Source organism: Lonchura striata, chromosome 1A, assembly GCF_050655825.1.
Source record: "Lonchura striata isolate lonStrDom1 chromosome 1A, ASM5065582v1, whole genome shotgun sequence".
NCBI classification, from domain to species: Eukaryota; Metazoa; Chordata; class Aves; order Passeriformes; family Estrildidae; genus Lonchura; species Lonchura striata.
The window spans coordinates 46,027,583-46,053,815 of record NC_140741.1 but is presented as its reverse complement, the minus strand read 5'-3'; the positions used below and the strand labels follow the sequence as shown (position 1 = coordinate 46,053,815).

At 36.5% G+C, this 26,233-nt stretch overlaps 1 protein-coding gene across 3 annotated transcripts; it reads right to left on the bottom strand.

The window, feature by feature from the left end:
- XPOT (exportin for tRNA) lies at window positions 1-26,233 on the bottom strand. 3 transcript variants are annotated; one of them, XM_021547381.4, is made up of 26 exons: window positions 26,123-26,233; window positions 23,721-23,827; window positions 22,638-22,771; window positions 20,777-20,859; window positions 19,613-19,669; window positions 18,099-18,168; window positions 16,760-16,978; window positions 16,001-16,185; window positions 15,480-15,648; window positions 14,015-14,251; window positions 13,684-13,722; window positions 11,073-11,135; window positions 9,978-10,102; window positions 9,029-9,173; window positions 8,765-8,884; window positions 8,487-8,581; window positions 7,651-7,720; window positions 7,115-7,353; window positions 6,377-6,662; window positions 4,969-5,158; window positions 3,317-3,433; window positions 3,116-3,231; window positions 2,563-2,610; window positions 1,694-1,765; window positions 1,094-1,150; window positions 1-632 (listed from the first exon to the last, which is right to left on the bottom strand). In XM_021547381.4, the coding sequence occupies exons 3-26, from the start codon at window positions 22,695-22,697 to the stop codon at window positions 606-608; spliced, it is 2,889 nt and encodes a 962-aa protein (XP_021403056.3). In that variant the 5' UTR covers window positions 22,698-22,771; window positions 23,721-23,827; window positions 26,123-26,233; the 3' UTR covers window positions 1-605. The 3 variants fall into 3 exon arrangements, with proteins under 3 accessions (XP_021403056.3, XP_021403055.3, XP_085424758.1); XM_021547380.3 differs by lacking the exon at window positions 23,721-23,827; XM_085568632.1 differs by lacking the exons at window positions 1-632; window positions 1,094-1,150; window positions 1,694-1,765; ... (2 more) ...; window positions 3,317-3,433; window positions 23,721-23,827 and adding an exon at window positions 3,524-3,582.

The window sequence follows — 26,233 nt, the reverse complement described above, 5'->3', positions numbered from 1 at the left end:
TTTCACTGCATCAAATTTTATTGTTTTAATAAAAAAGGATAGAACCAGATGCTACTTTTAAGTGAAATCATTTATTACACCAATCTGTTTTATAGGAGGTATATATATATTTATCGTTAAGACAACTTCAATAAAATGACTATCTACAAGAAGGACTTTGATTGTTTTATTTTCATGTCACCATACATGAACAAATGAATTTTATGTCTTATTAAAACATTTTACTCCGTATCAAAAATGTACACATTTTAATAACCATTGGTATGGTCTGAAGGTATTTTTACATTTAATTCATTTAATTTAAAAAATAAGTGTAATTTCCTTGCTGTATGTGTTACAGTGTAAGCTTAACTCATCCTATACATAATAAAAGTTTGTGTATACAGATAATTTTTCATGTTGTCACATACCTTCATGTCTGAGACACAGGTGGGAAATTTGCATTTCTTTTTTTGCGGAAGGTTAAAGTACATACTGATGCGAGCACAAAGCAACATTTCTTAAAAACAAAACCAGTTTGAATGGCACAAGAGTTAGCATTTTTATAAATTAACAACCAGAGTTCTGCATTATGGAAACAGGTACATGAGATTCCAGTACTTTCCTTAGGGCTTGGCTCGCTGGAAAAAAACCTGCAAAAAGTTTTTTAAAAAAAATTAAAACAAAGGAAATGCAAGATATGGAATGCTTGAGGTATAAAGGATTAATTTTATGGAGTTCATTTTTGTGTTTAACACATTAATGGTGTGACTTGTGCTACTTTTTGTTTATGCTCACACCCTCAAATATTATCCATTCTGATATTCTCTACAATTATAGCATCAAATTATTGTTTCTTCAGCTATTAAACAAAAGCCACAAGAATATCAAACTACTGACATGGCAAGGTGCTAGGAATGAGTGACAATTTTATAGATGTGGGTTTGTGGTTGTTTGCTCTGTCTTTCCAGTTAACTGTTTTGCTACTTGCAGATTCTCAATAGCTAAAAACTACTAAATAATTCAGTATTTTGGTTTTACTTAAAGTATGACTGAATGGTACAGTAAAGTTCAAATGCAACTAAAAGCTATTGAAAGAAAAAAATCTTTATACCTTTAAGTAATTTTTAAAAACTTTAGCATCAGGCTGCTGAAGTGCTTGACAGAATTCCTGTAAGAGAGAACAAAGAAATAACTAAAATAACTAAGAAGTAACTAAGTGGAGCAACAAAACAACCTGAGATACATTCATATGTAAAACCATTGATATTAATTTGTATTTTCCCTAATGTACTGAAGAAAAGCATGTTATGGATAAAAACTTGTAAAAGGCTATGATAGCCCAAATGCATTCTAGGGTAAAAAACAATTTGTCTGGTGTGGTTTTTTTTTTTCAAATACAGTATATCTCATTCACTTTTAGCTGAGGAGACAGAAATAGGACTATCTACAAGGATATCTTCAAGTTAAAGTTTGAATTAAAGTAGGAAGATTGTTTAGACAGTTACATGCACTGGACTTTTTTTTTTTTTTTGCAAGGTACTCTTGCAGTATTTTTACTCCTTATGATGAATTAATCCTTTTCTCATATGCAATAACTAAGTAAATTTTACTGTGGGATGAAAGGAGATTAACGTTTTAAATATCCTTTTCTCCCCATTTAACACTTATGATTGTTAAAGAGTTTTCCAAATAATCTTTTAGAAACTCCTACCTGGATTATCTCAGGAGCTACTTGCAAAGAAGGCAAATACTCTTGCTGAAGATACTGAATGCACTCAGGACCCTAAAGAAAACCAATACACATTTTTTTCATGCATATTTTTTTACAGATGGAAAAATCATAGCCCTATACTGTATGGTGGTCTACATCATCATTTTACAGAAAATAAATACTTTTCAAATGTTTAAGTTATTCTCAGCTGGTAGCAAAGAAAAAGATTTCTCAATCTCGGCATTAAAGGTTCTACTGCAATTTGGTATCTTTTAGTACACAGAAGAAATTGCACTAAAAATTGCACTGAAGTAAGAATTAAAATAGAGCCAAACTGTTACATGTCAACTGTAAGAGATAGTTAATTATGTCAGCACTAATTTCACTATCTGACATTTGGAATAAATAAAATAATTGGGTATTAGCATCTGCCTACTGCTTTACCATACTACTTCCATTGCAAAATTCAGTAGCCAAGTGCAGATGAACACAGTACTTCTCCTCTTGTAACACTATGTAATTTGCAGTGAACTTAGTAGTAATAAAATTGAATGTCCAAACCTTTGAGCAAAACAAACATTTTGATTAACACTTCAGTTTTTGTTTTTTTTACCTACATTCATCAGATAACTTTCAGCACTTTACTAATTCACGCAAGTTACCCTGGAACAGCAACAAAGTGAGCAGATTTTTCTCCTTAATGACGAGTCAGTATTTTGCATTAGTTTATCAAAAGGTAGAACTACTGGACTCAGTATCAATGCACAGCATTATAATCATCTTGTTAGTATCTAACACTTGGAAATTGATAAAACCCACTAGAAAGAAACCTGGGACAATTATTCCCTTTGAAGTATGATGAAACTTACCCTTTTGAGATGAATTGTTTTTAATGTCACTGCACATTCTGATAAAGCCTGAAATGTAGTGCAGAATATTTAGACTGTTGAATTGGTCTACTGGTTCACTATTCAAATCTAAAGACCCTAATGAGACCCAAAACAAGGACTAGTTCATGCCATTATCCCTTCATTTTCCCCTCACACAATGCCAAGCCAAATTTGCATGTTTTGTTCCACTCCAATCAGAAAAACTTCTGCACAGCTGAATCCAAAATGAACTACACAACAGCCAACTCTATGTATTCACTTTCACTAAACATTAGTTAGTAAGTAATGCAGGTCAATGTTAAATACTCAGATCTTCAATTGATTTTGAGCCTAGGTAAACTACAGGATAAACTACCACAATATTCAATAATTAATCATGCAGATATTTAAATGTAAAAAAAATCCCACAAAACCAATGGGATTTTATTTCTGACATGACAGTCTTTGATAGGCCATGGCCATTGTAGGTTTGTTAGCTTCAGTCTCCCTCACAGGAATTAATGCAAAAAAAAAAACCATCCATAATACACACCAGTACTGTCTGGGCATCTGCTAAGTCAAACGTTTGCTTCAAAGGTGCTAAGAAACATGCAGGAACAATATGCTTGTAGACAAAGTCCGCAAAACCTACTGGTCCATCTTTACCTCCTAAAAAGAAAATCAATATTGCAATTTCTATTACTTCTTCATGGGTAGTAGCAGATGGAAAGGAATTCTAGAAAGACATTCTTACCCCAGAGCTCCACCAATTTAGAAAGAATAATAAAACAAGTCTTCTGTGCAATAGGATCTGGGTAATCCACTGCTCCTTGAATGACAGTGAACAACACACGTTCCACATTCTCTGCACCTTAAACACATTAAGATGAACTTGTCACTTCAAACTGCAGCCTAAAATGTTTTGGTACTCAACACTGTTTTATATAAATACTGACCTGGAAGACATGCTTCAACTTCAAAATAGCTCTTTTTTGCACAAATATTTTTGGGAAGTTTCCCCTACGATGCAAGACAACTCTTATTTAGGTTAAGTTTTTTTTTTTTAGTTTGGAGATTTAAATTGCTTTTCTGGCCTTTAACACACACAAAGGTGAGGGCAGTACTTTGAGATGTTTACAAATACAGATTTTGTCCTTGCTACCTAACTTGGAAGTGTTAATCAAAACTCAGCAGCACTGAAGTAGTTAGCTTATCTTGCAACATATGACAAGATATTTTTCACACATTTAAAATTTCTGTGCTGCATCTATGTGTTACAGTGAGCTCATGGGCACTCTGTTCCCCTTCCCCAGGACCCTGTGACTCTGATCAAGATAACCCTGGACCCCTCCTTCCTGTCCCAAAGGGGTTGGCGGAGAGCCAGAGAAGCCCTCCCTGTCCAAAGTCTAGATAGACCCCTGACATTTCCTGTTCATCCTCTTTGCCCCGCTCTCCACATGGACACCACAGAATAAAGAGAGCTGAACCAACATATATTGGGGTAAGAGCCTCTTTTGGAAATCTTTGCCATCTCCTGATATTCCTCCCCTTCACAGCCTGCTCACCTCTGAGCTAGCCTAGGATAATTTGGGCGGCTGTGCGGGGGGGGGGAACATCATCTATGCTTATTTGTTTGACCCCTTTAAAAATTTCTTGGCCCATCACAACTACCAAGTGCCTCTTTCAAGAAAGCTCTCACTACTTAATGCTACTTTTTCCTTTTCCAGCAGTATTTTAAGACAGGGGAAAGGAATTCCGAGCTACACTTACCACATGAGTCACTTTAAAATTTCTGAAGTCCCTATCGATTTTGATGGAATTTAAACAGAAAGAATCACTTAAAGTATCAGGCAACTAGATGTCTGACTTCAAATTTCCACTGTGAAAAATAACTAATTTTCATGTGGCCAGTAAAGATGAGGAAAACCTGGTAACTACACACATATTAAGTCACATGATGCTTTCTACCATAGATAACAAGCTCAGGCAACAGTAATAAAAGTTTACAGGATTTACTGATGTGTTCTTCCAAAACTAGACACAATGAATAGAAGCAGCTGGAGTGATCTTGCCCAGCAGTCTAAACACTACTGTACATTGATACATATTGTATGATCTCCAATTCACCAGACAAATACAATGATATATAAAGACAATGATACCGTGATACTTTTCACATTAAGTAGAAAAGATCAATAGGAAGAATATGGCTATTACAGCTGGATTTCACAAACCCAAAATCCTGTACAACAGGTTATTTGAATCAGGCAAGCTGAACACAGTATTTCCATTAAACCATTCTACTGTAAGGTAGTTAATAGTACTTGCCAGGAACTGGGCCAATATTTTACTTAGATAAAACATAGGTGAGAATAACCATATCCTTTGAGAAACTGAATTCCTTACCTTGATTAGCTATGACTTCACTCATTCCACTGCCAGTTACTGTCTGCAGAAAAGCAAAGTAACTCCTCCGTAACATTTGTTTTTCTAAAGCAGCAGACTGGTCATTTTCTTCTGCTGGAAGGAGCAACACCTCAAAAATAGCATGAAGTAGTGGCATAAACATCTGTTGCAGGAAAGGTGAAACCTGTGTCTGTGAAGATCAGAAGCAGATGTCAGCTCAAAAAGAGAAATTGAACATTAAGAAGTTAAAACTTAAAGGCTTGTTAGAATTCTCAGCTTGGATACACTTTTAATGTAAGTAATTTCATATAATTACTTACAACACAGCAAGTTGCATCAGGGTCACTGTGAACATTACTGCACCTTGACTTATACACCACCTGTTTTATGACTTTTGCACAAAAATAACTAGACCTGTCTAGCCTCATTTTGTGGAGGAAAAGGTTTTTCAGGATTTTTCATCCTTCTGTTCAGACAGATAACTTCAAATTTCCTGAAATACCATCTCTAAGATGCTAAAAGTGGCATCAGGCCAGCTTTTATAGAACTTTTCTTTAACAATTACTAAAGTTTTCCTACCGACATTACAGAATAAACTTGTCATAACACTTTCAGTGAGAAATATATGTAAGGGCACTAAATTAATTATGAATTGAAAAACCGAAGGCGTGTGCTATTCAGTCACGTCAGAATTCCACAAAGAGGCAACTCATACGTTAATTTCTTAATGCTGAGGCAAGATTTTATCTTTTATCTTCTCTTTACTATGCCTTCAAAGTACTAAAGGTGAGATTGTAGAAGCTAGGATCTTTATTTTACCATGTTATAATAAGAATAGTATTGTATCATACAAACTTAAAACATTACACTTAAACATTATATTTGTCCCACCTTGCTCCTGTGACTTTTTTCTTTTACCTTCCTCATCTTTCATGGACTATTTTTAATTATCTACTGTTATCCCCAGTATAAATCTATATTTATACATATATTTGATATCTCTCTATCTTCTAGAAATCTCCTTATAAAAGATGAGAATTCACTTCAAAGCACTTCAAAGTGTATTTGTAAGCTAATTTGTAACATTAGCTTAAAACTTCAGTGGAGAGCATGACGTTAATTATGTTAATAAAAAAAATTTCCGCTGCAAATACTATTTTAGAATATCAAATCCAAAAAATTAAACACAATATAAACATTTAAGACCAATCAAAGAAAAAAACCAGTCATTTAATCACTGTGAGTCCAGCAATGTATGCCTGTGATCCAAGACAATGTTTACCAATAGCAGCTTCAAAATACACTTATTAATTTTTAGGGACAGTTCTAAAACAACTCTTTTTCTGGAACTAGAAAAGAAGATATCTCAGCAACACTTTGACCCTGAAAAGCTTATGCACTATCATACCTTAAACTTAGCTGTTATTTGGTTTATAAGAGGAATGAATTCTTGAAGATCTTTTGCTTCACAATCTTTAAGCATGTGTTCAGAGGCAGAAGGAATGAACGGAAGAACTTCTTCCTCTAGGCAAATAATCATGCGGTGAAGGAAAGTGCGGACACCACTTCTCAGAACTTCCTTTTGTAATGGACAACTGAGAGCTGGCAGAAATGTTTGTAAGCAGTCGAGATAAACCTCTGAGCAGCCACATTGTTTTACAGTTTGCTTATTGCTGAAAGCCTTGCTGGTTCGGCTGTAAAAGCACACATCAAGTTTTACAAGAGCTCACATTCCAGTACAATGAAGAAGCAGTAACACTGAGAACAAATGCTTTCCAACCCAGGCACTAATCTACAATACTCCATTTCATCAACTGGCAGCCAGACAGTGGAAGTAACGAACAGGGTATTTTCATATGAAGTAGCATCACGTTGGTAGTTTCTGAGAATTAAAATCTAACAATTTACCAAGAAAATATGATTAGATTAGCTCCACAGAATTCTTTGAGCAAAGAAATAGATGCTGATTCATTATGAACTTGCAGACTAAGGGGACTTATTTTCTCAGCTATCACAAGAAATTCCACAACCACAGATTATTTTCTACGTCAATAGAGTAGAAAACTCAGTTCCTCCTTCCAGCAAAACCTTTGTATTTCCCTTTTACTCAAACCAGAAACATACAGTTTTACTGTGCTGTACCTACCTAGCAAACCCAACAGCATGATTGAGGCAGTCAGCCAGTGCCATCTGTCTGTCCTCATCTTGTGCCATCACCAGTTTTTCTAACAACACTTTGAACTTCTCCATCAGTGGAGTCAACAAATTCCTCATCAGAACCTGTTTTCTTTCTGCAGAGTATTCGCTGTTAACTATTAACACCCCAGCTGTTTCATAAATGAAAAGTTGATCATCACTGCTTAACAGTGCCTGGTAGCCATTTTCCTAAAATGGAAGATAACAGATGTAATTCACTAAGAGTTCTCTATCAAGGCTGTCTTCTCAAAATTTGCAGCCATCCATATATATACCCATCTCTACCCTAATCTCCCAGAAACCCATATAAGCAAGATTATTACAATGAGGTACAAAAGTAAGGTGTGCAAGTGATCTCACACCAAAAAAGCAGGATAATTATTTGTGCTTAAAAGTCTGCATGGTGAGCATACAATTCAGCAAGTACTCGGGCACATTTATAACTGCAAGCCTCACTCATTACAAAAACCTACTGCAAATACTCACAGGAGGAGAAAGTTCCATCAGGTCTTGTATTCTGTTCAGAACATCTTCAATAAAGGGATTCATTTGCTTACTGAAGTAAAACACAAGTACATAACACTACTTAGAAGCACATTCATTTTTACAGGTTTCAAGATACTTTATATAAGCTGTGAAGTTAGATGCTAAACTGCCTTCTCCATATAGGAATCCCCTTCAAATATCAAAGCACTGCTGCAGAAAAATCTGGCTTATGGGTATGATGCTAGTGGTAGGCCAAATAAATACATGGCATTGTGGGAAATAGCAATTTCTTTCCCTCATTTTTTAAAAATATGCATAATTTAAGTGAAATATTTTGAACAGTTGAAAAAATAAATGCATGCTGAAATCTGAGCCATCTTTGAGTTTCTTCTGTCTCTAAATAAAATACTGTGAAATCAAACCAAAAGGACAGGACTGTTTAAAGGACTCATACATCAAGTAAACTTCAGTATAAATTCCAAAACAATTCAAAATTTAGTTAGGGATAGGGAATAGTTACTCTTAAAAGTCTCTAGATCCATTCACACTCAGCTCTGCTTAATGAGTAAAAGTAGAAAAGGCATTTATGTTGTTGATCAGCTTTAATGGCCGATCAAAATAAACCAGGCATATGTATTACACTTCTTTGTTCTGTGACAAGTATTTTTACTGATACCTCAGTATTACACAGTAGAACAACACTGCTAGAGCACCGTTTTGGTATTTTACTTCACTGCAGTACATCTGAAGCCCAGTCTGTTCCAATGACAACTGGGACATACAGAAGGGTTGTATGTAGTAAATGCAGTGCCATTTGGAAACATTTATTTACTCACTTAAGAGACTTGACAAATCTGGAAAAGAGGTAAGCTGTTCGACTCCGTACTTTGGGACTTGTATGACGAAGACCACGGTGATCTAAAAATGCCATCTGCAATCAAAAAATCATCTCAACCTTAGAGTGTCTAAACAAAGCAGGGGGGAAAAATCTAATCATCCAACAAGTTAAGAAACCCAGCTTCCTTAGGGACCTTCAGAGAATAGGAAAATTTCTTAAGTCTAAAGAACTAAAGTAGTCTCACATAGTTAAAAATGTAAATTATATGAAACTTACTAGTACAGTTGGAATGTGCTGAGGTTCAACTGCAAAGAATTTTTCATATCTAACCACGGTTTCAAAAAATTCCAGGGTCACTGATGTGTGTTGATAGGCACTAACACCAGAAGTCACCAGCTACAAATAAAAGCATCAGCATGTTAGTATTTTAGCTGTTTATAAAACCTAACTGCAACATAAGTGGTAATTATGACGAGCTATTTGAACTGAAACATTCTAGGCTTTAGTGGCACTTTTAAACAGCTCTCAAGACATGCTTACCGTTCTCATCATGTCTTGTAAAGCTGTAGCTTTAGTAACATCACCAGAGAAATGAGCACCATGAGATACAGGAAGAGCCTCAGCCAACATATACAGCAGCCTTATTGCCACTTCTACTTCCATAAATCGTGTAGTCTGCCAGTTCCTAGAGAAAGAATATGAAGCTCATGTTAGTCCTTAGTACTTTATGAAATAATCTCAATTATACCATGTTAATATTTTCTTTTGTGCCTTCTGCAGATGCACAGAATAAGAAGAACAGATTTAAACTGAGGAAAACACTGGAAGGTCCAGGCAATTATTTAGGATGCTTCTGAGAGACTTTATCCTCAAAAATACCACTTCATCAGATCACCAACAACCTTCTTTTGCCAGTTTCAGCTTGAAAGCAACAGATTTCTATTGTGCTTATTTAGATACAATCATAAGAAACTCAGTTAAGGTACAAGGTAGCCACAAAGAATACTGGATTTCTATTTGTATACACAAAACTCCTAGCCAGGGAACTAGTAATGTTTCTTTACTTGTGTGCAGTTTCCAGGATTAGATGTATTATGTATTTTTTAACAAAAATACTTCACTTACCCAACCAACCTTGTTTTTCTGATAAAAGTAATATACAATATTTACACCTCAAGGACACTCCTATGAGATGTGGCAAAGTGAACACCTCTCCAAACAGCTGGTGCTGTTTAGGAAAGTGCCAAAGATCAAAACTCTAGGAAAGAAAAGCCACCATTTAAGGTTACAAAACTTTTTTCTTTCTAAGGAGCTTAGTAATAAAGCTGTATTTATCATTAAGTTGTAACGAGCTCATTTTGTCAACTGACTTCTTCACCAGTCAAATGCTGCATCACATATTTCACTACAGACTAATGGTTTACGAAAGGAAAATAAAAACCAAGCCCCAAAAAGGCTTATTACAAAAAAGTTATAAACCCCAACTTACTGAAGTGTAGTGTTAAAAACTCTGCGGACAGATGCCAACAGCAGTTCTGGTGAAACCTGAGCAAGTCTGTCCAGCAACAGTTTCAACTGTTTTCTGTACTCCACAAACATTGCTTCATCTTCACCCTACCAAAAAAAATTCACATCAGTGAAGTTCTTATTTTCATCTTTAAATTTGTCCACTTTTAGACAATTAGATAGACCTAAAGCAAAAACGTACATACAAAACCAGTATAGCACACGCAGAGAATTCAATAATGCTCATCCAGTGCTCTTGCAACATAACAGCAGGGCCCTTTATGGCTGGATACAGTATGTTGAGATCCACTGCATTCAGTCCAGAAACATACTAAAAAGGCTTTCCAAAATGAAAACCAGCCAAAAGTACAAGAAAGAAAATGCTCCTGGCAAAGCCTTATTGACCCAATTCTTAAAAATTGACTCACTCCTCAAAGACATTCTTTCTTAGCATCTAGCTTAGTTTTAAAATTGGACTGACAACCTTTATGATGGACTGGATACAGTTTAAGTTAACCCTTTGAAGACTATCGCTCTCTCAACAGCCTGGGATGAAGTAAGTCTGTCTCACATATTCAGTCATTACTGTAGGCTGACAGAGATGTTAAGTGTGGAAGGAAAATGAAATCAAAGACCTTACCCCACCCTTAGCTCATTTTTGCAAGGTTTGACCATCCTCCAGTAGCTCAAGCAGCACATCTTTCGAGAGTTTCATTACACAGCATTTCTCAAGTATTTTTGCAAGACAGAAGTGACATGCAGAAACATGCAAATTTGCACTGAACAAGCCACCTCAACAGCTGTTTGGCCATCAGCACAGCTGTATTTGCCTTGGAATAACTCTGTACAAACACAGCCACAAATACTGTGAACTCAGTTAGCTTGGATATACCTTTACTATGTTGTTTTGCCCTATGCAGACATGCCTAGAAGCTTTCCATACAGAAAAAAAACTCAGCCTGTGGACCCTTGCTTCCTTTAAATCTTCAGTCTATGAAAAATACGTATTTTAAGTGGGAGAAAGTTTTACTACATATAACCAAGTTGCATGTGTCTGCTTATTCTTACAACACAATACCTCATTTTCAAAATTATATTCTTCATCATATGTCAACTTCTTCATAACAGCCAACATGATTGCCTAAGATAAAAACAAAACAGTAAGCATAGAAGCAGACAAGTTATAAGAAATAACTGTTAAAAATACTACAGTAAAGAAAACATTAAAGCTAGCGTTGTGTTTACAAATATTTTTAATCCCTTTTAAACTATTATTTTCAGAGGTTTAGCAGAAGTTAACAGTCCAAATCAAAACAGATGGATTATATCCAAACAATACACAGATGCTATTCCAGACAGACAGCATAGACGTTTTGGAGCTCTCAGCCTCTGATAGTATTACCTAGCTTTACTTCCTGCTTGTAATTTGTGCTGTTCAGTTCACATGGAAAACAATCAAGATGACTGAACTAGGCAGAGGAAACTAAACAGGTTGTCCAAGATACTATTTTAAAGGGATAAGTCAGCTATAATATCAACTTCTCTAATAGTTCATAGTAATTGGTGTGTATAACATCATTTCTATTCAATGACTGTTTTGCCATCTTTAACACTGCTGTTTCAACACTGCTTCAAAAAACAGTGCACTGTACTGTAGTACCTGTAACTAGTATCCATTTCATGTGGTAAATACTTTTGATTTGAGTATTTTAGTCTAATCATTATCATCAATATAAATAAAATCAATCATTTATAGATTTGGTTTGCCATCCTTAATCCTGCAGAACAAAGTTGCAAAAAGCTTCAATTACACCCACACAATCCTTTATACATAAACCATTGACTAAGTCTGGGAGAAAGACTGTATCCAGCTGCACCTAGACTCCTCTCTGAGAAGTCTTGTCTATTTAGAAAGCAAGGGGGCCCTTTCTGCACCTTGTCACTCAATGGGAAGGTCTCTCTGCACTTTGTCCGTAACTTGCAGCAGCAAGTTGTCAGACCAACTAGAGCAACAAAGCACAATGTAACCTTAGTAGGGACTGTTGGTACATGCTAAAGCAGCTATAAAGGCTTGACCGTACCTCTACTTAAGTCTGAATGAAACAAAATTAAACAAAAAACCTTCTGACATATAAGCCTTGATTACTACATTTCATTTTAACTGCAAAACCTGAAATTCATCAACACCAAAATGGATCAATGAAATAAAACCTAGGTTACTGAGGTGAAATACTTGGTTATCTTGCAGAAATAGATACTTTGGCACTAAGTGTCACCATGACCTCTGAGAAATGTCTGCTTCTCTGTAAAAAGTGATATTTAAGAATTAAAATAATTGCAAAACATGAATGCACTTGTAGCCAAAAATGTTTAGAAAGACCTGTTGTTCTAAGAAGTAAAAATGTGATCCTGCTGATGAGAAAAAGCTTTGGGACTTCAGAGGCACAAGAAACTAGCCCCCGTTTTTTCCTGTTCAAATAATGAACAAGTTGAAAGTGTAAACTTGAAATGCAAAACTTTAAAGGAATACTGCTAAGCACAAAATTTAAAGCTTAAGGCAAATAACAATAAGATTTAGACTATTTCCCATTACTTTATTTTAATGAGGAGAATGAAAGAACACTTGTTATGATTGTTTCTCTGTTTAACACAAATCCTTAAGAAGTACTCAGTAAAATTAAGAAATATTTGCAACATGAAAATCTCCAGTATGAAAGCAACTTAAGCCAACATATTTCAGGGTAGTAACATATTCCAGCTTTTAGCGTCTTAAGTGTACTGCAGTAGTAACATCACTTATCTAGCTGTAACAACAAACAACAGTCATAAAAATAAAAATATTCCGTGTTATTACCAAAGTTCTCTTGTGTTACCTAATCCAATTTAAACAGACATTAGACAAAAGGAGGCCAAGCTACTCTACACCACAGTTGTCCAAATTCAACTTGTCATGTTAGAACAGGTACAGAATTCAGTTTTCGTTGTAAAGGAAAAGGAATCAAACCTGTTAGCTGTATGAACTTACGAAATAACTGCACCAATCTAACCAGTTCAACATCCAAATCAGTACATCTACATTGGTGCAGACTGGGCTGAAAAATCCATATAAATGTATTACTTCCAAAACTGGACATATTTTATATATAAACTTAAGATTATCTACTTAAGCTTAATGTATATTTGATACAATATTTAACATAATAACTGCTCATAATTACAACTCTTATCTCTCAATTGTTGCTTCTTTCTTAAGTTTAACTTCTATTATTAAGAATTATATTTATGATAATCCTTCCTAGATTTCTTCCAATCCTTTGGAATTAGGGTAGGTTTTAAAAAAAATAAAAATTTCAAGGAAACAACTCTTCCAGGTTGATTTAAGAATATTCTTTGAACAGTATAGCCTGCAGAGGAGCTTGCCAGCATATGTTTAAGGGTTGTTTGGGAAGACCAGCTCTAAATAGCTTTCATCTCCATACACAATTCAATATAGGCTTACTATTTAAAGAAACAACTGTAGTTACTTAGCAAAAGATCGAACACACTGTCCTTACTTTTAAGTCTTCACTTTTAATTACTGTTGCATACACACTGAGGCATAAAAATGAAATATGATTTGTTTCAGCAAAATGAAATATTCTGATCTAATGTGTCCTTGAAGTATAGAATCTGTAGTAAAGTATACCTACCTCTACATTAGCTTTTTGTTGGTCTGAAAGTGCAGAAAGCTGGAAAATAAAATTCAAGTGTTACTTTTTTCATATTCTAACGCCCATTACTAAGAGAAAGACTTGCTTTTTTAACAGTCATATGATCTACCTTTCCCCTTAACATGATACTTAACTCCTTCAGATCTCTACACAATACTACAGAAATAGCATGATCACAGGCATTAAAGAAATGCCTATTAGTCAAAAAAACTATTTTACAAGTCAGTTTGAACAAAGTATGAGACATCCGCACAATAATCAAATGAAATCATGTCAGAATTGTTGTTAAATTGAATCCAGACATATTTACTTGTTTCAGGATGTGAAGGTAGTCGTAACAAAAGCCAATGATGTTAGAAGAGATGTCATCATCTTCATGAATTAGAAGTTGCAACATCAGGGCCACTTTTGCTTCAATAGCTTGTAGAGTGTCTTGAGCACTCTTCATATCACCATTTTTTATCAGTTTAGTCCAACTAGCTATTAATGCTTGCCCCATCCCATTGACAAGCTTAGAAAATCTGGCCAGAAAATCCACATCATCTTCCTGCAAGAAAAGACACCTGATTAAAAATACTAACAGAGCTTATTTTTAAATACAAGACTACAGACTGTACTACCCATGTCTAGTGTGTAGAATTAAACCAACACTTGTCTCCTAGCTGGAAACTACCAATCGCCTACAATTGGTACTTTTTCCCCTGGGAATGGAGAGAGAAAAAATTAAAGCAATGCCAGATTTGTCTGTCCTCCATTACACAACATTAGCTTGCTTCATCTCTTCAGATTTGTTTGTTTCTCTCTTTAGAGCAATAAGCAGGTTCAAAATAAAAGCAGCAGCACATGCCTACTATAAATTCTAGGCTGTATAAGAGGAAAATATTTCTATGGAAAAACTTCAAAGAATTACCAGCTGCAGCTCACTTCAGAAATACTGATAAACAAGTACCTTTCAGTACTGCCTGTTAGAGAGAGTTAATATTAAATATTTCTGGCTTGCTTTGCAGAAATGCATTGATCAGAATCAAGAAATACCCCAAAAGCAGCCGCTATTTCTAAACCTCACTGAGACATTTTGGTCTCTGCCATAACTAAAGTGAAAGAATAACAAGTCTACGTATGAAAGATTGAGGTAAGATTTTTGTAAGTAGAAAAACAAATTTGACAAAGGTTTCAAAAGTAAGAGGTAAAAGCCTTGTAATCTAAGAACTACAGCTTCATAAGGACTGGTTGCTCTTTCTCCACAGCAGGCAGTGACCAACTGTTCCTTAAACAAGGCAACTGCCAGAAAATGTATGTTTAGTTAGTAGGTATACTTTTCCAGCTTACAGATAAGCATTTCAAGCCTCATGTTTGATGGTGCACACGTGCAAAGCAGCATACGTGTCCTTAAGAAAGTTCTTTCCCCTACTTAATTATGCATAGAATTTTTTAGGGTGAGACATTATATCAGCTATCTTGCCTACAACAGCTATTACAGAATCATTCAGGAGGGAAGATTCAAGACAAGGAAACACAGAACCACTATGAACAGTAAGCACAACATGCTTTAGGAGAGGAACAGAGGAGTTACATAATACCTTCCTTCTAGAATGAAACCCTGTGTGTTCAAAATAATAATAAACATTAATAACAATCTCTTAAATTTAAGTATGAGAAAACTGTAAGAAGTGTTTTGATGCAGAAGCACAAGGACTTCCCTATAACTTATGGACTGCTTCACAATTTTCTGTACATTAGCTTATTTAAGAACTGTCAGAAATCAGCACACAAACCTGATCAATACTGAAGAGGCCAGCAGACTGCAATACTTGACATAAAGACTCAACCAGTTTTGTTTTATCAATTGGGTCCATTCCCTTATTTACAATTTCGAACAAACAATCACAGGCTTCTTCCCGGAGAACTTCCACAGACATGTGACCTAGCAGCATATTTATAAACCTTCAGAGAAAAAATAGCTCAGCTTTATATATACACAAAGTAACATTGTATAAAAGCTTTATATTATTTGTGCACATATTCACAATGATCTCTTTTTACAATTCTTCTTTTTCTATTGTACTGAAAAAACTCAACATTTTATGCATTGTAAAGAGAACACAGCAAACTGAGTAATGTTTAGTTTGTGCAGTACATCAGCTTGGCTTGCAAAAACAATCACTCTCCTAAAATTCCCAAAACTCCAAAGACAGAATTAAAAGTCATCTTCAAAGGACTTTTATACATTTCATTCTATATAGCAGCACACTGCCAAGGTGATTTTTGCAAACCCTTTCCATCAAAACCTTCTTACCTTTCATTGGCTATCAGGCTCAAATCTATCCAGGATACATAAGCTCCAACTACTTCAAGGCACTGGCACGTCAACTCTGAGTTATTATATTGATAATTTTGTAAGATTTGGTACCACGACTCCACCAAACTTGGAATGCACTGTTCCCTCATAGTATCTTTTAATAAGGTGTTCCTACGAGCCTCCTATCAATACAGAAGGATAAAAATCAGTCTTGTCAGAGATAAGCATCTTGTCAAATTAGTAGCATTTTTGTATCCAGATGCCAGACACAATGTGTCATAGTAAGATAAATCAGAAACCCAAAGAGAATGTTTTTTCCTTTCCAACAAATAAAACCAAAATAGCCTAAGTTTTCCCTTTTAATATCCACAGTGCCCAAACACTGAAAGAAAAGGCAGAAAAAGAAGAACAGTTCTCTAAATCATTGGATGAACTTTAAGGGGTTAGGACCCCTTAAAACATGCACTAGAAAACATTAACATTTTAAAATGATCAGTTTAGCATTACACTGGCAAACTCAGTTGATTAATTTTAGTTTGCAAGCTTTCAAGCAAAAAAAAAATATTAGCTGAAAAGTATGAAATCATAAAAAGCATTAAACAACAAAGCTAAACATAGTATTTTGAATTTAAACCACCAAATGTGTCTAAAGTGGAGTTGCCACAGGAAAAAAGCATATCTAAAACCTTCTGCTCTAATTAAAGTAAGAGAACTCTAAAATTTTAAAACAAGAGTTAATGCAAAGTAATAACTTGCCTCTGATGTATGAACAACATCCCGGTCCACCAGCTCAGCATCAACAGCCATCAAGATTCTGAGGTACATATCCACACCTCGTGGATTAAGGTCAACTACTGACAGAATGTCAAAAAAAAACTTGGGCCATTTTGTGAGATATTCAGTAACAAAAAGCAATGCAAAGACTTGTGCTGCTTTGTTGCGAATAAAAGTCTTCTCAGGCTGGGGATTCAGCATCTGGGAAAAATGAGACATTTCATCTGTTTATTCTCAGTTAATTAGAGAAGAATCTTATGGGTTTGTTGATCTATCTTGTAGTAGTTAATGTACTATTTCTCTTCCTGGCTGAGACCAACAAATAAACCCTTACCTTTCCAAGGAATTTGAAGAAAAAAATGGCTAAACTGTCCTGTGATAGGGAAAATGTTTTCTATGGGTGATACAGTCCTAAGCCTTTCATTCAGTACCAAGACATTAAGTGTCTTCCATAAATGCCTCCCATGCAAAACCACAATTACTCAAAGACTAAAAGGCGATTGGTCAGTTTAGTGAAAGTTACAGTCCTCCTGTAGCTACGTTGTGTCTGTGTCAGATGTTTGTGCACTGAATAGTAAGGGAATTCCTAAATCTAAGGAAAAAAATAAAATCCACCACTACCAATCTCCTGTCCTTTTCCTTTTAGAAACTCCTGAACGGAACAGTTTGCCACAAAAGAAAAGCAATTTAATCCACTTCATAATGATCTGTTCTTTTCAAAGTTGTATTATGCTCCATTTCATACTGTTAAAGTCTTCTGCACAGCAACTATGTTTATCTTCAGTGCAGAAGTGGAATGACAGCTATATAATGGCAGGTATGGGCAAACCAGTGGATATTTCTAACTGCAAACTCCTGGGTGGGGCTGACACTACAAGTTGGCTACAGTAACCCATTCCACAAGAAAGAATAGTCCATACCTTGCCACAATACTAAATAACATCACAGAGGAGTGATAAACATCTGCGAACAGTAGACAGGAATTCACTCCGCATGGTCTTAGAAAAATAATTAGCAGGCCTGCTCCTCCTCCAGACACTCAGGAACATCAGGAATCTGTATTATGCCTCTCTAAAGGGGAACTTTCAATACACCTTATTTCACACATAATTGATTAAACCACAGTCATTATCTCATTCAAGTGTTATATATTTAATACTAAGCTCAGGCATGGACTTCTTTACAACACTTGATTTAAAAAATTTTTCACAAACTTTTAACAATCAGATACAAAATATCTTCAGGAAAACATTTAGTCCACACTCAATGCCCTATGTTAGCCTAAAAGGGCATGTAAGATTGCCATGAAGAACCTACATACCTGTGCTTGCAGCCATGTTATGAGTGTTTCCCTAATTAGCTGCTGCTGGACTTCAGTAAGTTCAGAGTATCTGAAACAAAAAAATATTGAGGTCAAAATACAACTGTGCTTCACAGCAAGCACCAACACTCAGCAAAGTAAAAACTCTTTTATATGGTACGTAATGCTCCACATTAATGTAAACGAAAAGTTTCTAGGACAGTAACTTACAAAGCTACTTGCTTGTTAAAATTCTGACTCAAAGGCAAAAATAATAAAAAACATTTTACCCATAGTAATGTATCACATTTTGAGGCATTACTACTGCCTATATTGGAGTAGGAGTTTGGAGTTTTGCAGGAAAGCTGCTCTATCAGGACTTATGACCCTGATAAAAATGAGCATTTCACCACAGGCCAAGGGGAGAAGGAAGAGACATCTGTATATGCCTGAACTTGATCACTACACATTGAAGACTATCACTATTGAGTACATGAGGTCCTTCACTGACCTGACCTACATTACATTTACTATCAGACTTATGTCAAAAAACCCAAGGAAGTAATTCTGTTTTATGTCATACATAGAGTACTGGCAAATTGTGACATTATATCCAGCCCATATCAAATACTAGTCTGCCAGGAGTAGTGAAGCTCTAACTACTTTATTGCAAAGAGAGTTAGCTACAGGCTTATAGAGTCCTTAATAGGAATGACTGCTGAATGACTCCAATGTTCCTGTCACAGCCAACTATTCATTAAAGAGAAGAAAATGTTTAAAGAAAATAAGCACCAGGAAACAAAAGAAAACATACTGCAGGAAGCAGGTGACAGGATTGAAGCAAGCAGAGAAAAGTGGACAGTGAGGTAAAATTTGGTAAATAAAATCGTCTTTAACATTTGCACTCATACCAAACAGTAAAAATCAGTCACAAAATACATCTTTATTCCTATCTAAACTCCTCATCTGTTCAGCATATTACAAGCAATCACAGTGATATTCAAAGATTCCATAATGCTCAATTCCAGACCAAGGGAGCCCAAAGTGAGAAAAAAAATATAGTTCTGTGCAATGACATTCATATTATTAAAAAGTATTTTTCCCTAGAATTATGGTTCTATGAAACCACCACTCAGTGAAAAGACTACTTTCTCAATATCTCTGCCATGGTTATTGAATGAATAGGGCTCTGTCTGAAGTCCAGGACTCAGTACAGAGCACAGCTGCAAAAATCAGTCAGAGTACAGAGGAAGGCCTCAATCTCCAGACAGGAATAGCTAAGTTTCAAGCAGTCCTTGCTAACTAGGTCTGTGTTGGGCCAGGATAGACTAGCTGAGAGCAGAGCATGCTGCTCAGAACCTCTCCAAGGAAAGGTAAAGAAAGGTAAAGAAATACAAGACAGCCTCTGCACCAGACTACAGACACTTCATCAACCACAACTAGGCAACACATACCATTCTACGTTTATTTGCAAGCAGAATAAAAAGGGAAAATTAAATGGATGTACATGGATGGTGTCAAGTAAAATTACTCACTTGAACTTAACCTGATGTTCCAGAACTTGAAAGCAGAAGAACTTGATGTGATCATCACTAGAAAAGAAAATTCTATTACTGGTACACATTATGCTACACATTTGTGTACAATATGGTACACATTTTTGTGAAGAAAAAAATTCCACAAATACTAAAATCAGATTGCCCCTTTGGCACCAGAAAAAAACCAAACCTGCTGCTACTGTTACTTCAAAGCAAAAATGACAAATATTAGAGCAGTCAATCCGGTAGAAATTAGCAACTGTTAAACTAATATTTATGTTTGATACTAATATATATATTTGATACTTTTTTTCTATAGCCACCTATTTGTTACAGTTTGATTTCAGCATTGGACAAACAAAACTGCAATACCTATTGTATCCTGCTTTTACAAAAATCTGTCAGGCTTCAATAGTATGTTTGAGGGCCACTACTACACTAAGTGGAAGTTGTACTCTGCCTCTTAAAATTCAAAGGTAAAGACAAACTGAAATGTAGATTAAGCATAGACATTTCACATGCTCTGTTATCCACACCGCTTTTTCATCTTATTATCTAAAACTTGCAACAACCATAATGTATTTTTTAAAGATTATAATTTCTAATCTTTTGCGGCTTTAAGTACTGCATATGTCAGTAGTTTTGATAAATCACTTACAAAATAGCATTCACTATAACCTACTGCTGTTTTTCAGGAGATATGCACCCCTCAATTTCCTTCCAAACGGACTTATTCCATGAAACAGTGACAACCTAGTATTTTTCATATAAATACAGAACTATGTGCAAAAATAGTGGTGATTACACATTCTTCGCATCTTGAAAAATGGGATGGCCTACTCCAAAGAACAGGGGCAAGGAACTACTTCTGAGATTACTGCATATAAAGGCTATAGTCTCAGAGGGGGCAATTCTCAGCACTTATTTTCCCCAGGATTTCAAAAACCAGCAGTTTTTAGGTTACAAAATTATTATGGAGTTTAATGTATACCTTGCTATTCCTTGAAAGGCATTATACAGAGGCCACAGAGAAACTATGATATTAAAAATAGTACAAAGACCATATTAACTTTCAACAATTTATTTTGCCTACTATGCTGCACAGCTAAATCAGACCCACACATATTACTAATGACAATAAGAAATTATTAGTTACATTACCTGTATATACTCTGAGCTAATGCTTCTGCACAGACTTGCCAAGCATCCTGAGATATCTTGAGCTGCTCAAAATAGGCTAGTGCCTGCAAAAATCAAGGTAAGTTTCACTTTAAAAAGAACAAAGCATATAGCAATATGTCTCATTCACACTTGCCCTTGTATTTAAACAAAAAACCAACAGTATTTGGATACATTCCAGAGGCTCCGTAATCACCTTAACACTGAGTGAGTTTTTTTCCAAATACCAATATCATAGGTACCCATTTCCACTTCATATTCAATACAAAGATTTTGTTACTTGAATATGGAAATCATAGAATCAGAAGTGTTGAGGTTAGATAGAACCTCCAGAGACACAGACTAGAGCAGCTTGCTCAGGGCTTTCCCATTTAGGTGGAAGTTCACGTACAAGTTACAATTCCTTCCACACATTCTAAAGAAGTGGCAATTTTGATTTTTCACTGAAAATAATTCAAAGAACTATTTTGTTGCACCACTTTGCTTGTAATTCAATATCCCAAGCTCAAAAAACATTCAAACACTAACCACCTGGACAACTGTCAGTATATGAATCTTCTACAGAAATCAAGAAAACCTCTACCAAATTTTCAATAATCACATTATTTATCAGCTTTTGACAACAATTAATTTTATTTAATTGCTTTAAGGCTCAGTGTGGCTTGTGATACAGAACAGTAAAGCAAGTTTTGAAGCAGAAATTAGATTAATAACATTATTTCAATTCTATGAATGCAGGTGTTTCAAGGGGGAGGTTTGGCTGTTGGATATTTTTAGGGGCTGCTTTTTGCATTAATTCATAAAAGTTTCCATTTACCAAAGTTATCTCCCAAAGTAATTATTCAGAACTAAGTTCTATAATAATAATAATTAACTTCCTGTAGTTAGTACTAGTGATTTTCTTATACTTAATATATTATTTTACTATAAATGGTTTGATACTTCCCTTATGTTACATCTTACATGACTGTGGAAAAGGTAGGTCCCCTTCTGCTATGAAATATTTCAAAACTCTGCAAACTGCAGTTAGAAGCTTCCAATTTTAGTGATATTCTATTTATAAATCACTAAAGATTAGCTATATCCATCCTTTTAAAAAGGACAAATATGCAGAACCAACATATTTAACAGGCTACTTAGCAAATCAAACCAAAATTTTAACTGTTTTAAACATTCCAGGATTTGTTTTATGAACACAAAACCACGGTATTAACATCCTTATTCTTGGAAGATTTTAATAGAAGTTATCTTGTAGACAGTTAAATCAACATGGGAATCAGTTAGCAGAGATAATTACTCAACAAATAGCTATATGAATAATAATGTCTTTTCACAGGATCATCTCCTATGCAGTAAATGTTACCCACATATCATGATTACTTTCTCAACCTACTTTAACACAATAACACAAACTTCACTACAATTAAACCCACACATTTTATTAAAAGGACACTAAACCTAGGTAATCCATTAAAATTATAGTTAAAAACATCTAAGAATCAACAGGCTAATTTTAAACAAATGGTTTGCTGTGGCTGGTTTTCATTCTATGAGAATCTATGTAAGGAGTTGAGCAGCAAGTACAAAGAACTGAAAAAACTTAGTCCTGAAAAATTAATTCTATGCATGCTAAATACAGCTGAACTGAAATGTAACAAAATTGATAATATATACCCCTCACCTTACATGTCTGCAACATGATTTTGTTTCATACTTGCCACAAACCCTATATATTTGTCTCACAAAACAAACTCAACAACCCCCCCAGCCCAAGTAAACATTAGATTTTTGCACTGCAAGACCATCTCCAGTTATTAGAGAGAAAAGGAAATTAATTACATACTCGTTGTCTGAAGTCTGCATCAGCATTTGGGTTGAGCCCTAAAAGGGCTTGTTCATCCATGTCTGTTGCTATATTCGTTGTTTCCTGTTCCTAACTGCTTTGCCCACTTCTTCTAGAGGGCAAAATACAATCATCTGCAAATAGAGAAAGAGAAATTTTATTTGCTCAGCAGAACAAGAAAAATTAAAACCAGGACAGCAACAATGATACAAGGTGGCCCACAAACCTCAAAAAATGTACTCCAACTAAACATGCATGCTCCAATGCAAATATCAGAATTCCAAGTCCTTTAATCAACTTTTCACTGTAATGTATTTTGTACTAAATAAGGAAACTTTAAAGTCTCCATATATTTCAGTTCTCTTGAAAAGAGAACTTAGTTAACAAAGATGGCATTATGTATAGTGTTCAGCTGAAAGGCTTAAATTCAAATTTCAAGCATACAGAAGTTTCAGCAAGATACAACATAAGCACAAATCTCCTTAAATGAAAGGCCACTGTTTTTTTCCCCACCACAAACCCAACTACAAAAAAAAAAGAACCTCTACTCCACTCCAACACAGATAAGACGCTTCATACACACACTTATGAAGTATTTCCCATGGTGGGGGCAAAGTCATTAGGGGGTCTTTCTTCTAAAGCAAGCACAAGTGTCCTAGAAATTAACCTCAAAACATACCACACTAAGTTATTAACAAATGTTTCTGTTCCTACCAATGGGTGCTGATTTACTAGCAATGATTTTTATTTAGAAAATTCAGTATAAAATTAACAAGTGTTCTAGACAAAAGTTCTAAAGATAGCTTGCCACTATAGGCTGTTCTGCAATACTCTAGTAAAACACAGAGAATTAGAAAAAACTTAAAACTTCTCTGTCAAATACTAAGATGCTGTTAAATAACAAGAGAGGACAAAAATGCATCTATTCTTCAGCTCTCTGCCCCGCCTCCCCCCCATGTTAATATAGTCAATTAGGACTGAAATCAGGCCTTGTTATGTAAGTATGTAGGAGGTAGGGGAAAGGAAGAGACAAGAGGAAGAAATGAAACACAAAGGAGCTGTGGTTTGAAGCTGCCTACATACCCATAGGTAGAACTTCTAATTTCTTAGTATTGTGTCTCGTGCACTCTACTGTTCACCCTCCCCCACGGGAAGAAAGGTGGCACAGTGACAAGCAACAGCAAGCAAAACTGAAAAGAAGAGCCCAAAATTTAATGTGGTAACAGACTTTAATAGAAAAGTCAAGACAGAATACACTATGCCAAAGTCACGACAGAATATGCTATGCATAATGAAAATAAATTTAATAAGTAAAATTGAGTTCATACAAAAAAAATTGCAGGTTTTGGCAATACAGAAACCAGAAAGTCTGGAACAAAGTGATGACTCCTGGCACACCAAGCCTCACAGACTGCCTTAGTCACAGTGATCCCCCTCGGGGGCAGAATCGTTAGGGATTAAACTTGCTGTGCTGAGTCTTCCCTCTGCATCCCCAGCCCCCAATCTGTTTTCCCCATAATCAACATCCAGAAGAGCCAGACTAAAAAAGGTAAAATACTGCAGGGAAAATTATTTTTTTTTAAAAATTGCCTCTTTTGATTAGGGTCTGGTCCAGAGTTTCACAAGTATTTAATACACAGAGGCTTTTTTTTTTGTTTTGTTTTGCATATTTACCTGCTGGTATCAGTACATTTTTATCTTTTGGGCAGATGATTTATACCTGGGTGACAAATTTTGCTAATAAAAATAACATGACTCAAACATGTATTCTCTTCCCTGTTATTGCTAACAGCAATGCCAATCGGTTCCATTAATTTTCTAAATGCCTCATGAGTGTATTTAAAATTTCACCTACTATCATATAGCCTTTTCTCAGTTTCATCTTGACTAGCGAACTCTAAAAGACAATTAATGAGATAAAATATTTGAATGAGCCTCTTGAGAAAACTAATAAAATAGCTTTTCTTGCCTCATGGCTTTACCAGGTAGCTTTTCCACCATGTATCTACTTAACCAGCCAGTTACAGTTCAAAAGCAAAACTGTATGGTGATTTTCATAGTACTAATAATTCACAAAATCCTTGGCAAAATGCACTTGGCTAGAACATCAAGTATGTCCTTAAAGCAAGTTTAATTTACAAAAAACAACAGATAACATTAATAGTTGATAGGCATCTTGCACAACTTATTGTCTTACTTAAAGATTATTTTTTGTTAAGCAGTACACGTCAGGTGGCAAACTCATCTTACAGTACTTAGAAGGATGCAGTTTCTTATCAGCGAAGTCATACAAGTATGTCGCACCAAAATAATTTACTCCCTCTCTCCCACTAAATACTTAAAAGCACATTTGACAGTAAAGACTGTTTTCATAGTGTAAAGGAGGCAGAAAAAAAAAAATTCAACCCACTTCAAGTGGGCAAGATTACCCAATTAACAATACAAACGTGGCCATAGTGTGTAACTTCGACCCAGATATACCCCAATAATGAAAGCATTCAAAGCATTTTAACAGATGCTAACCACCGGCATAATCAGCAATTATAAAAAGCTTCATGTTCAGCAGTCATTTTAAGTATTTCTCTCTAATACAACAAAGACTAAAAAAGCACCTTTTATAGTCTTTTTTTGCGGTTTTGCTTGCTGCAAACCTTGGGCATATTTACAACCTCTTTGGGCTCCAGACCCTTTAGGCCGGCCTAACACGCGGTTAAAGCCAACAGCTGTGTAACTACTGCTACTTCGACAACTTTTCAACTGGACTAGAAAAGTTTTTCTTTCTGGGAGTGACGTTAGGCGTTAGTTTCAGGCACAATTTTACCGCAGGAATCCCGGTAAGGAGTAAGGCCGCGTTGCCAGACTCGGTCAGAGCCCGGTCTCCTGTGGCTGGTCAGGGCCAGCAGGGCTCCGCAGCGCTCGGGAACGCACAGCCCGCCGCGCTCAGCGCCGCCGGCTCCTCCTTACACCCCCAGCGCCGTCCCGGGCCTGGGAGTGACCGGCCCCGCCGGGAGCCACCGCTCCGGCCGCGCCACGACCAGCGGAATATGGAACTGCGGGGAGGTCCCTCCCTCCCCTCACGCTGCTGTCCTACCATTTCTTCCTTCCCCCACCAGAACCATAGCGGATGGACAGCCACCGAGGCGCCAGCCTCCGCGGACAGAACCGCACCACAGCTACGGCGTGTACTAGCAGCGAAAAATACAGATGCTTTTCGTGGCACCCGCAGGGCGGGACCGGCGGGGCCCGGTCGGCTGCAGCCCCCGCCGTTCCCAGCAGCGGGGCCAGGTGGACACGGCGCTGCCGCCCCCCCACCTCCCTTTCGCGGAGCCTCTGGGCTGCCGGGGAGGCGGCCCCGCGCTGAGGAAACCGGCCAGGGGACTCGCGGGAGCCCGCAGGCGCCGCCAGCTCAGCCCACACTGCCCCTTCCCCCCGGGCTGAGTCACCCGCCCCGCGTGTCGCGTCCTGCCCGCGCCCCCCGCCTGTACCTTCCCGGTCAGTGCTCCATCGCCGCCGGCTCCTGCCCACCCCCGCGGCCCCGCAGCCGCCACGAGCACAGGGAGCGAGCCGGGCCGGGCCGCGCCGCCTCGGCTGGCGGC

Excerpts from the sequence above, each read along its gene's own strand:
- XPOT (XM_021547381.4), bottom strand. The coding sequence starts at position 22,697 with ATGGATGAACAAGCCCTTTTAGGGCTCAACCCAAATGCTGATGCAGAC. Across the intron at positions 18,169-19,612 it reads GAACATCAGGTTAAGTTCAA|ATACTCTGAACTTACTGAAG; the intron begins GTGAGTAATTTT and ends TTTTTGTTTCAG. Across the intron at positions 14,252-15,479 it reads GCCTCTTCAGTATTGATCAG|GAAGATGATGTGGATTTTCT; the intron begins GTTTGTGTGCTG and ends CTTTTCTTGCAG.